This window comes from Seriola dumerili, unplaced genomic scaffold (genome assembly GCF_002260705.1).
Source record: "Seriola dumerili isolate Sdu_G_001 unplaced genomic scaffold, Sdu_1.0 BDQW01000322.1, whole genome shotgun sequence".
Taxonomy (NCBI): Eukaryota; Metazoa; Chordata; class Actinopteri; order Carangiformes; family Carangidae; genus Seriola; species Seriola dumerili.
The window spans coordinates 2,931,414-2,944,549 of NW_019174577.1; the positions used below are offsets into that span (position 1 = coordinate 2,931,414).

Sequence of the window (13,136 nt, forward strand, 5' to 3'; positions counted from 1 at the left end):
AGAGAGAGAGAGAGAGAGAGAGAGAGAGAGAGAGAGAGAGCCGGCAAGAATAGGAAGTAAAATTTGTGTATTTGCTTTTTTCCATTCCTGTGAGTGTGCCTGACAGACACACGCAGGGAACGACAGATAACTCTGAAATCAGAAGAGGGAAAAAAACAAGAAAAAAGGGGATGAAGATAAATAGAGGAAGCCTTTGAACAGAGAAAGAGAGAAAATGTATATATGAGTCTCAAAGTGGCAGGAATGAGTGAGACAGAGAGAGAGAAAGAGGAAAGAGAGGAAAAAGATTGTCAGTGATGGATAGGAGAGGTAGATGGATGGATGTAGGGATGGGTGAAGGGATGTGCGGCGGGTTAGAGGATGGAGAGGCGGCAGACGGAGATTGACAGCCTCCTTTCCTGGGGACGGATGAATAAACCAGCGCAGCGGGGGTTGCGGGGTGGGTGGGGGTGGGATGTGGGGGGGTGGAGAGAGAGAAAAGATGGAGAAAAGGAGTGAGGGATGAAGGAGGGGAGGCAATGAGAGATAGAGTACATCTCCGTAATCAAGCCATAAAGGAGAGAGGGAGCGAGGGAGCGATGGGGAAAAGACGAGTGGGCTCTGAATGAGTCAATCATGATTAATCAAGACGCTTCTCGCTCTCTCCCTCTCTCTTTCTGTCTCTCTCTTTCTGCTCACTCATAATCATCATTGCGCGCACGCACGCACGCACGCATGCACACACACACACACAAACACACACACACACACACACACACACACACACACACACACAAAACCTTGTTTCCCACTACAGCCCTCAGTGCTTTGCTATCAGGGCTGTGTACACAGTGTACACTCATTCATGTATTTCTCAGGCCAACAGTTAGTGTTTTTATTAAAGCAGTGGTTCCCAAACTTTTTGACTTTTGATCCTTTAAAATGAAATTCAATCAGACACCTCACATGGAACAGATTATTATGCAATTGCGGAATATGTACAGCATTGCCAACACGGAAGCATCAAGCTCAGCACAGCAGGGAGTGGGGAGTGATGACAATACTCAGAGCCTATGTGTAGATGCTGGGGTGGAGGTGAGGCTTTTGAAGTGCAACTGTATATAAACAGCAGCAGCAAAGGCAGCGAGTGACAGTGTGGCTTTCAGGTGAGTGGTGTGAAGTGCGCGGCAGGAAAAGAGTGAGCAGAGCACTTTGGATTTATGTTGTAGTGAGAAAAACATCATGTGAAGTACCAGACTCAAATTGACTGCCTGATGTAGCTCACAGACTTCGCTTCATTAGTGTCTAACTGTGGCCTCTCATCACAGGATATGTCCTTGGTGTCAAAAAGGAATTGTGAGCAACCAGTGATTTTTTTCTTTTCAGATTTGATTAATTTGTTTTAATTTTTTTTTCCCCATGTTCATTCGTTTACTTCAGTTATTGCAGTTTACACTTAGTAGTACAATATACATGTGATCTGAAATAGTAGCTGAAAAAAGCTGAGAAGGGGTTTGAGGGGTACTCAAAAAAGAGAAAAGAAGAGAGAGAAAGAATAAAAAAACATTTGTTTCAACTTCTAAAGGTGAAGAAGAATGAGCCTGTATTACAGTAATCCCTACTTAATCAATCGATGCTAATTATCAGAGCATAGGATATAAATACTCTTTCAATAAAACATAGATAAAAAATAACACATAAAATATTAGTTTACAATATTGCAACTTTGCATCAGTCCATCTAACTGAAGACATTAATATATTAAAATGAGTCTCAAACATATACTTAAACTTTTTAAGAAGCAAATAAGTAAATTCCAATAACAGCGTACTGTAGTTTTAAGCAAACATTACTCAAACAGGAGTAAACTGTGCTTTTTCTTTTTTTTAGGGACTATTTTTAATGACAGATTAATACACAATTGATGTCCTAGTGAGCATTTACAGCTGCAGGACATTGTGAGTGCAATGATGTGGCTCAATGATGTTATTTAATAGCTTTCGGACAACAGAGGAATAAGCTCTATTAGGCAATAATTATTGTTAGGATCAATTTATTGTCAGTTTTGGGCTTTCCATGGGATTTGTTGAGGATGAGAAAAATATAGAATATGACCAGCATTATCCTTTAAGGTACTGCTAATTAAACAACTTGAGTGTGATTGTGGCACTCCATCTTTTTTCCACAGGCTCTAATGTGCTCAGTATAAAGAAATGGATGAGAGAAAACCTCCCCTCTGCTGTTGCCTCTGTGTCGCTGCTTGTGAGGAGTGTGTGAATCCTCAGACAGAAAGAGAAAAAATAGGGCACTTTCATATTTATTTAAGTGTCAGATCCAGAGCTGTCTGTAGGGAGCGGGAGGAAGGAGGGCTGCAACCACAGGAACTCTGAGGTTTCACAAGCCTTCCTCTTTCTCTTTTCTATCTCTGAAAAGACACACACACACACACACACACACACACACACACACACACACACACACACACACACACACACAGAGTCAGAAATACACACTCATCTGCCTGCATGGACACACAGGGGAAAGGCAAACACAGGAAGGGAGTGAAGGGGAAGGAAAGTGAAAAAGTGAGAAGACAGAGGAGGAAATGAGGAAAAAAAGCAAGGGCCTGCTGTCATTCACTCACTCACTCACTCTCTCTCTCTCTCTCACACACACACACACACACACACACAAAACATCCACTACATGTGCATCTACCTGCCTATCAGTGCACGTCTATTTGTATGAATGAGGAGGAGCTGTGAATCCAACAAACCAAGTTATGTCTCAGAACTACTAGACAGAGCGTCTAAATGAAGATTATACGCAGGTGCCAAACAGGCCGTGATCCACCGTCTCAGAGATGTCACATCAATTGTGCGAACATGTGGCGCAGAATAGATAAATCTCCATCAAGGAGGCAAAAAGAACAGGAAGCTCCCCCTTTCCACAGTGACATACAAACACTGGAGCACATGTGAGAATATCTCAGAGCAATTACCTGCTGCTTTCGCCTCAGAGTCCAGGTGCTGCTAAACGTAAATCAACACTTCCTCCTGGTGGATCTGCTGTGAACTACAGGAACCTTCAGGCAGTGGGAAGGCATCACATCCTCTTTGGATTCATCTGTCAGAGTCGTCCTTCCTGTAGTTATTAGACAGAATCAGTAAACTCATGCATCTGAAAACACTTCTTGAACAATCATTAAGATAGACTTTGATGTTTGGTCTTACGATGAATTTCAGCCTCGCCAAGTTAATCTTATGAACTTAGATTGTCTGGCTTGTACATTTATGTGACAATATTTTAAGTCTAGAAAACATAATTTGGAAATTGTTTAATCCAGATCACAGATGAATCTGCCAACTGTATAGGGATGTTTAGATGCCTGTGTTCCATAATCACCACTGATTCCAAGGATTTCTTTTTTAATCTGTTTTTTGCAGAGGGATGTTGTGTCTTTAGATTGTTTTCTTATGTTCCAGATAGCCTTTGGTTCTAGTCATTTTCAGTAGGCAACAAAATTCAAATGGCATCTTATTTGACATTTTTGTCAAAGCTGCATGTGTTGCTGCATAGTGATGCAATTTTTGGGGGAAGGGAATGTTTTCGTTTATGAAGAATTCTCCTTGTTGAACATCCTAAATTGATATTTAGCTGCCAAAAAGGATTCAATCCATGGTCAGTTTTATTGGAAAATAAAAACCAGCACACACACAAAAGTAGATGTTGTAATAAGGACAATGTGATTTCGGTTTCTTGCATGTTTGGCAGCCACAGAATTACACTCTTACATTAGACAAAGTGGGAAACTGTCTGGAGCCACAAACAGGTATAATGCTAAGGCGTTTTAATACATAAAAACATATTGCTATTCTTTGACTCGACAATAAATTATAAAAATGCCCTAAAACCTTTTCTTTTAAACAATGACAATTCAGAAAACACCACTTGGTGTAGCAGCAAGCTAGGGGAGCAGTTTATAAGAAGGAACAGAGGAAAAAACAAGGTAAACGCTTGCATCTAACGCAATCGATAACATCTGTAATACCAATAACATTCTCTGGGAGAGAAAAAGGCATGAGGGAGGCTCCATTCCTGCGTTAGCCACAAATCACTAACAGTACCCCACTTTGCCAAGTCAAAATCTAAGATGTTAGATTGTTGTTAAGTTTACCTGCTGTTTCTGCTGGCAGCTGCATCACCACCATCACATAACTTCAACAAAAAAATAAAGGCAGGCATGTTTACTGTGATGGATCACACACCCAAACCATGTTTTAGATCTCTGCGAGTTGGATTTTATTGCACTGTAATGAGATGAATTGGAACCAATGCCTGCCTAAAAAAGTAAGACACTAAACACAAGATTTACACTGAAAGACATTCAAAGTGAGGCAAAGAAGAGGAGAAAAATGTATGATTTGATTGACTTTATTTGTAAGGCACCAGAAGTCCTTCCTTACTGCAGAACATTTCATATTATTTATAGTAAATGTTTGTTGTACTTTTTATAGTTTTTTTTGTTTGTTTATTTGTTTAAATGAAGCTATGATTTCAGACACAAAACATTTTTTTTTTGCCAAAGTACACACTTTCAGGTTTTACATTATACACAAAATAAGTATTTAAAAAAAGACCTTTACAAAGCTCAAAACGCTTACAATGCTTCACGCTATGGGGGCAAAAAGTTGGGAAGGTGGGATGTGGCATGGGAGTAAAGGGGATGAGGTGGGTGGGAAGGGGGGTGGGGGTCAGAGACAAGGAAAGGGTTCAAAGGGCAAAAGGTCAACGTACTGCAGTTTCCCCCCTGGTGTCACATCAGTTTTGTAACACAATAGCACAAGAATCATCCAGGACAGACAAGAGAAGATGCAGCCATATACACATAAAGCTTTCTATGTATAACTGTATACAGAGGTGAGCACCTCCTACTACTTTAACAAATACATAGAATTTAATTTGTATGTTTATAACGCCAGCTTTGTAATTCTGGTTCTAGTTCATATCGATTCATATTTAAAAACAAAGAGAAAAAAAACAAACAAACAAACAAAAAACAAGTGCATTGATCACAGAAAATTTGGACTAAACATTCTTTTTTTTAAAAATGTCTCCACTAGAAAGAAATCAATCTCAGTTTCCCTGCAGACATGCACTGATGTGTGTGTTTGTGTGTCGCTTTGTCTACATGCTCTGCATATCACTACAACAAGTACAGTATGTAGCTAGATGGGAGGACGATGTGCTGCGAGCTTAATTCACAAGCAGAATAGCACGTTAGCGTTTGTAGTAAGAACAGCAACGCGATTCATCTCTGTGGTTTATCACTGACTGCCAAACCTGTACAACTGTTTATACACACCTTGTTCACATACATACACAACGATGGGCATCATTGAAGGAGTCACCCCACCAATGTCATCGACAGAGTATCATCTAAACTTTTGGACACATGAAGGGTTTTATTCTGAAATTCCTTTATATTTAATTTTTGTATTTTTTCCTTCCTGAATTTCCACTGCCAATGTATCAAAATTGCACATGAATCAGCATTTTTATGAGCAAATGTCTTATGGTTATTAAAACAATAAAATGTTCTTCATCATTGTGCCAGAAATCATTTTAAGTAGTGTTAAAAGGATTGTTTGAATGAAACTCTTCATATCTATTCACGAAAGGGTGTGTGTTATGATGCACAGGCTGTCTTCAAATCAACAATCACACAAACACAGTTCATCATTAGACTGATAGTGAATCAGACAATCTTTGTGAACAACAGCATCAAGGTAAGAGGTTTGATTACCAGAGGCTACTCTGCTGGAAATATATGCGTTTGCAAAACACCCTAAACATTTGCAAAGAGGGGAACATGCTGAATTTCATCCTTTCTCAACTTGTCATCTCACACAGGTGTTTTCACTTATGCTGCCTAATTAGACCTCTTCCCAGGACTCTGCAGGTGACTACGAACTGTGCCTGATTGACATCTCTCTTACACTTCTCATAGTTTTGTTGTACCTGTTACGCGTTTGTGTCATATCGGAGTTACAGCTTGGGAAACTGTGGAAATCTGAACTCTGACATATCTGACTTTGCCCTTAATAATACAGATGCTTGAAAGCCTAACGAACATGAATGCCTCATGTCAGCCAGAATCCATCGCAAAAAGTAATCAAACCCTAGCCTTTGTAGACTGCAAAGGCCGAACCGAAATGAGACGGTGAGGTCTACGGAGGGTCACCAGCTATGCCCGCCGTTAGTTAGCGTCGCAAAGCGAGGCTCCCTTCGCCTAACAACATTGACAACACAACTTTTTTTTTTTTTTTTTTTTAAACAGAAACTTGAGTTTCTAAGGCCCTTGGTTTTAACCGTTGTACAGTTTAGCTGTTGGACTGAGCTAAATCCAATACTTACATTTGTTGTTGCTGTAATCCTCAGGTTCACTGTTGGCTTTCATTAGCGGTTCGCAATGAATCATGGGATAGATTGGGCCATTTTCCCCAGGAAAAGAAGGACGCATTTCTTGGCGGGATTTGAAGGAGCCTTCGAAATGGGACAGCATAGTCGCGCGGCTGTGACGCAATCGGTCTCTAAATGCAGCCTCTGAAGGATGCTGCCCCTGAATTGGGACACAGCTTTTCTGAACACACTCCCCCATTCACTGTTCCCTACACTATAAACAGTCATTAGGTTACTATAAAGTGAGTAATCTTTTTTTTCTTTTTGCTTTTATTCAAACGTAGCCATTAAAGGAATGAGAGGAAATTATGGAAGAATGAGGGGGAGAATAAAATGCAGCAAAACTCCTCTGCATAAGTCAAGCTGGGGACATTGTAATTACACTGTATGGTGCGTGTTTCAACCGCTGACAGGGTACTATAACGTTGACAGAGTTCTTATACTCAAATAAAATAGCAGAAAGTACATGTAGTGCCAATGTCAGCAAATGAAGAGAGATTATAGACACAGCCAGAGTTTAGTGACATCACATTATTAACCCAACTTCCACCTGACGAGGTCTAATCAGACACAGTAACTGAGTCATTGAAAACACCTGTGTAGGTGTGGAGGGCTGAGGGAGATCAGAGCTGAGGAAGCTTTCGGTGCTTCATCTGTCTGATCTAAATTGATATCAGTTTGTTTGATCATGGAGATTTCCCACTCACTGTTGTACGTAGATGTCCAATCGTCTATATAATGTAGTGGTAGTTCAAGTGTGGTGGTGAATCAAAACGCAAAGTATAAAGTTGAATTTGCAGAGGGACCATGTTTCCGTCTTAATACAGGGACAGAGATGTTCCTTGAGAAAGACCAAGGACTATTCCTCAAAAATCATGGCAGAGACTGGGACTGACCGCATGCAGAGATTAATGTCACCAGTCTGGTCTCTGTATATTAAGTTTGTACACATTCCCCTTGTGACACAGCCTGTACTCTGTCATTGTCATTGTCCTCTCCTTGTTTTGGCTCAGGCCTGAACCCGTCTAGGACGTTTCTTCAAAGACGCACGCTGCCCTCTGCTGTCAAACGCACTACATGCACACTCTCTCCTCTCAAGTCTCTGCTCTAATATTAGTGCACATTAAGGATAAGAAAGGTGGTGGGAGGGTGCACGAGTCAAGTGGCACCTCTGTTGTTTTTGTTGCTACCTCAGCTCTGTTTAACTTCTGATGAAAAATGTCACCTTTCAGTTAAGGTGCTGGGCGGATTTATCTGACATATCTCACAGGGTCAGGCAAGGATCGTAAGTCGGGGGGATTACTTACTAAGGTGGGTTTGTTATCTAGTCTGACAGCTCTCAGCATGAAGTTTGCTCTAAGAAGGTGCTTTTCCTTTCTCCATATAAATTTAGGATTATACACAAAATCTCTAGTTTGTCTGGAGGTGTCTTCTCATTACAACAATTCTGCTCTACAAGCAGCAGTTTTTGGTTAGGATGTGACAGTAGCTGTAGAAAGCAATATTTCTTTCGCTTTAGCTCGGGCATTAGGGCAATATTTAAACATTTCTCTGATCCATAACAATCCACCGTTTAAACTCACAGCCAACTTTTAGCTTGGAATGAACGCATGCAATTTGAACTGGCAAAGAGAAAAAAAACAAAAAAAAACAAAAAAACAAAAAACAAAACAAAACAAAAAAAAAACAACACTACTGATCTCTGTGAGACCTTATCTTAGGAAAAGTTAGTTGTAGGACTCCTGTGTTGTGTGCGACAAGTTTTACAGCTTGCCAAAGAATCCCTTTGTTTAACATTTAGCCTGTTTTGACACCAACAGTATGGTGCGTTCAGTCTCACAGGTCAGTGCTGCCTAAGAACGACCCGCTTAGAACAGAGGCAAGAGGTGGGGGAGAGTGAGAGGAAGAGAGGCATGGAGGAAAAAAAAAAAAAAACAGAAACTAAACAGGAAGAAGAACTGAGAGACAGAGCTACAGGATGGCAGGAAGCAACAGAAATAGAAAGTAGTCCTGATTTTAAAAAAATAAACAGAAAAACAAAGCTTAATCGTATACAAAAAAATAGTGTGTTTGAAGAAATTACACAGGATACATGAGGGAGACACTGTGATGGTGAGAGGAGAGAAGGGGGGATAAAGAAACAATCCAGGTATGGTAAATATGAAGGAATCAGGACTGGTCTGACATGAGGGGCAGGTGCCATATCTCCCCCAATTATGGAAGTTGGTTAGGAATCTGTAGCTGGAGCTGTGGTGATGGTGGTGATGGGATTAAAGCCCATGTTAGCTAAGGTCGGATAGAGGGAGACCAGGGGAGAGGCTGTAGGCCAAGGGGGCTTGGATCTGGGGATTCAGGTCTCTGGATAAAAACAGAGCTGAATGGGAACATCATCTAATCAGACTTGTCTCCGTCCTCCTCACGGTGGCTGTCAACTCCATCACGTGACGCCTTCTCCTCCTTGGCCAGCTGGGCTTGGGAGGCCAGCAGGGAGGAGAGGGAGAAGAGACTGGAGGAGGTGGTGACAGCGGGGAGGGTCGGTTGGCTCAGGCCCAGAGGCAGGGGGGTCATAGGCAAGGCCAGGCCCTGGAGCTGAGACAGCTGGTGAGCCTGGAGCTGCTGCTGCATGGAAGACAACCAGACACAACTTAGACACAGCAGGACGGATACGGCACACAAATCACTGCAAAACACTGACACTGTAGGATATGCAAAATCTGCAATGCACAGACCTAATATATGTCACAACTTGAGTTTAATATATAATGCCTGAGGCGCAGCACTAATAGCTCAAGCACAATAGGACAGATGGATAGCTAAAATACATGCTTGGTAGAAGATGGAAAATCTGAAGCATACATAACTTATTTATAATAGATTAAATTTTAAATATATAATTCCAAGAAAACAACGCAAACACCAAGAAAAAGGTGAAGCATATGCAGAGGGAGGGAGTGATATGGTATTAAAAATGAAAAGATGTCCAGACACACATAATCAAAACATAAAATGACACATATATCAAATACACATAAAAACCTACCATGGGAAACACATGTATTTCATTTTAATATAAAAGACAAATAGTTACTGCCAGGCCTCTGCACTTTAATCACCCCCCACTGTGCTCACACTCAACATGATGACACATCAGTGGGCTGATGTTTATGACAATACTAACTGACTTCTCGTAAACAGCATCTAACTGCCCAAGTTTACTCAGCCTCTGCTTCACATTCACAAGCAGAGCTCCAATGCTACTTGTCCTGCAAGAATATATAAGTATTTATGGTGATATCAGCGGCTATCAAAAGAAGATATTGATAGTAATCAGAAAATGGATAAAATGGTGTGGCTCCCAGTAAGGAAAAAAGGTCCAATCCCAAATACAGGCCTATGCAGACCTGTACCCTGTATCTAAAGCAGCAGACACAAAGGTGAATCACAATGATGGAGTGGCTAGGCTAGCTAACACTAGACCCATAGTAAAATGATAGAGTGGATACCCGATCTAATACTAAATGTCTGGTAAAATGATGGAGTAGCTAAGCTAGCGAGCACAAGGCTGATAATGATAAAGTATGTGTAGCTGACTAACACTACAGCCACAATTTTTTACTGTTCAAATAATTGCACCCATGTAAATGGACAATCCATGCCTCAGGTCAGAGGGTACCACAGTATTGAGTGGAGTATTCTCTGATATTTGAAAAAAAAAAAAGAAAAAGAAATTTAAGCCACAAAGTTTACACGTTAAGATCACATCACTCATCATGCTAAGAACTACGTAGCCTGTAAAAAAAGCCAACTGTGTAATGTCTTCTGTGGGTCTGAAGGAGCTGTGTCACATCAGAGTAACCCTGATGATGTCATCAGGCCAGGCATTCGAGTTCAAAAGACGTGGGCATGTATAGGAAGGTAGAGTCTAATGAAAGATGCTCCTGAGTTGCAGTATGGGAATTTAAACTAGACATGCAAGTATCAGTTGATTAATCGATTAGTCGATCAACAGAAAAAGCAACTATTTTATTGACTGAATAATAGTTTAAGTCATTTTAAAAGAAAAATGTCAGTTGTTCCCCAGTCCCAGTCTGTCATTTGAAGATCTCTGCTTTTCTTAGTCTTATGATGATAAATCCAATATTTTTTATACTTTATATTTTGTAGCTTTTGGAAAACAGGCAATGTGATGACATCACTTTGGACTGCAGGAAATGATTACAGACATTTTTCACAGTTTTCAGGCATTTCAGATACAAAAAAATGAAGCAATAATGGGAATAATTATTTGTCCAAAGTAGGAACTTAAATGTCAGAATAATACAGAGCTGCATCAAGTTTGACAATTTCTTTTTCTGTCATTTGCAAGTCCCTTGTCTTAACAGAAGTAAAACTTTGAGCCATATTAATAAAGATTATTATAATTATCATTACTGGAATACTAAATCACTGTAAAAGTCCTACAGGAGTAGTCCTATAAAAAATTCCTTTGAACTGATCTGGATTAACAAAAACTCATTGAAAACAACAAATAAATGTAATGTTTCACAAAGCTAGTATTTATTAGAGGATTGTTGTTTATTCATTTTCACTCAACACTGACATAAGTTTTGAAAAGGTTTTTTTTTTTATTGCACTGTTTTGAAAAAACTGAAGCCTGTGATGTGAGCGTCACTGATTCTTTCATCACCAATGTCTGTTCTTTGGCATTAACGTGCTATTTAAGTGCATAAATCAGAAAAGTGACGACATATTAAGAAAACCATTGCAATACTTGAGTATATAAATATCAATTTGCCCACACTTAGATTAACCACTACATTAATGATTATAGATAAAGAAGCAGGGTGAGCTTAATTTGTCCAACTCATTTCAAAGCTAATTGTTGAACATTTCACAAACAATTAACAAATAAATAAAGGTCATAAAAGAAAAAAAAAGAATTGATGTTAACAATCAATAATTGTGCTTTTTCAGCCATCACAAGACCTAAGACGGGCTGAGGCTGGAACATCGTACCCTTATGATGGAGTTCATCTCTGGGGGGGTGACCTGCTTGGCCCTCTCTATGGCCGCCAGGACCTGCTGCTGGTGCTGGAGACAGCGGGTGGGGGTGGGGGGTGGGGTGGGGGTGAGTGAATATGAGAGGAAGAAAGTAAGGGAGACAATAAAATTGAAGCAGAAACAAGGGAAGGAGAGTTTGTGGGGAGAGAGGTGGAAAGGTTAGATCAATATCAGTAGTCCCAACAGAGACCCAACAACCCTCTCTGGTGATGCCCCCACCCCGCACCCCCCATCTTTCAGCTATTCATCCACACACACACACACACACACACACACACACACACACACACACACACACACACACACACACAAAAGGCTTCTTGTGTGACACTGGTGAATGTATGGTCGGCTGGTGTGCTGTAATGGGTGGAGGTCAACCCCCTGGTGGGCAGATAAGAGCATGGCTTATCTGAATCACACAACCATTTATTACGCTGACACACACAAACACACACATGTATAAAGGAAAAGAGGAGTGGGATGGAGGAGGCTGCGAGGGGAGGGAGGGACAGAAGAGGGGAGTGGAAGCAGTGGTCAAAAAGGGAGGGGGGAAGGGAAGACAGAAGACTGGGAGGAGGGGGCAGATTGAATGTGGCAGAAAGTCAAGGTGGGGGAGGGAGGAATAAAGCGAAAGTGAGATGGAAGGGAACACAGGAAGCGCGTGATGATGAATGGCGGGAGGAGAGAAGTACAGAGGAGAGAAGAGGAGGGAAGGAAGCTGAGAGAGGGGTCACAGAGGTGGAGAGGTAATGAGGCGGGAATGAGGATGATCTCATTCCAGGATGTAAGGAATAGGGCGAAGGGTCAGGGGGTTAGTGACGTCTTTGTGTCAGTGTGTATGTGTAAGTGTGTGTGTGTGTGTGTGTGTGTGTGTGATTACCTCCTGAGACAGGTAGGGGAGGACTTGTGCGCAGATCCCGTTCAATCTCTTCACTATCTCAGCCTGTGGAGAGAGACTCATTTAGTTCAAGGACAATATGGGCAGTATTTGAATTTTCTGTTACTGTCAACAAATCCCATGAAAAGAACAAAACCAATGATGAGTTAGTCCGTCTCTTAATATTTTTCCCTTCCCTCTCTGTGGCACTTAGCCCTAAGCCTATTGATTCCTTCTTAAGATGTTCACATTATAAATGGGCAAATGTATAGTTTCATTTTTTTTAAGAAGGCTAAATAATTTCCTAAAACAGCTGTGTACATTTCGTTTACATTTACTCATTTGCCAGATGCTTTTATCCAAAGAGACTTGCAAGTGAGGGACAATCCAAATAGTGGATTTGTATTTTCAGATGCTGATGAATACACATTTATTATTCTTGAGAGTATTTAATAAAATACAGTGCCCGTGTTCATCATAATGACAGAAATGTACGTACAAGGGACAGACGAAATAGCACAGGTAGGGTTGAAAACATAAACTGTGCCTGATTGTATGGCTAACATGCTAACAACAGCAGCAACAGCAGTGTTGATTTCGTAAAAAAAAAAACTACGACGAAATATGTTCTGCAACCTTTTTTTACCAAGATGAGACAATGATGAGACAGCATCGACATCGATAGACACTGTGTCAGTTAAAACTTTAAATGAAACTGTTACTATATCAACATGCAATAAAAAAAGACGAAACTAAA

General features: G+C 40.7%; 1 protein-coding gene across 2 annotated transcripts in view; it reads right to left on the reverse strand.

The window, feature by feature from the left end:
* Positions 1-8,407: 8,407 nt before the first annotated feature.
* aes (amino-terminal enhancer of split) overlaps positions 8,408-13,136 on the reverse strand; it is a 36,284-nt gene continuing 31,555 nt past the window's right edge. Inside the window, exons 5-7 of one of the 2 annotated variants that reach the window (XM_022759611.1) lie at positions 12,383-12,445; positions 11,458-11,532; positions 8,408-9,057 (exon numbers count right to left, since the gene is read on the reverse strand). In XM_022759611.1, the coding sequence (XP_022615332.1) occupies positions 8,833-9,057; positions 11,458-11,532; positions 12,383-12,445 (363 nt within the window). In that variant the 3' untranslated portion in view covers positions 8,408-8,832. Of the gene's footprint in view, positions 9,061-11,457; positions 11,533-12,382; positions 12,446-13,136 lie in introns of both variants that reach the window. The other variant, XM_022759610.1, reaches the window with a different exon arrangement.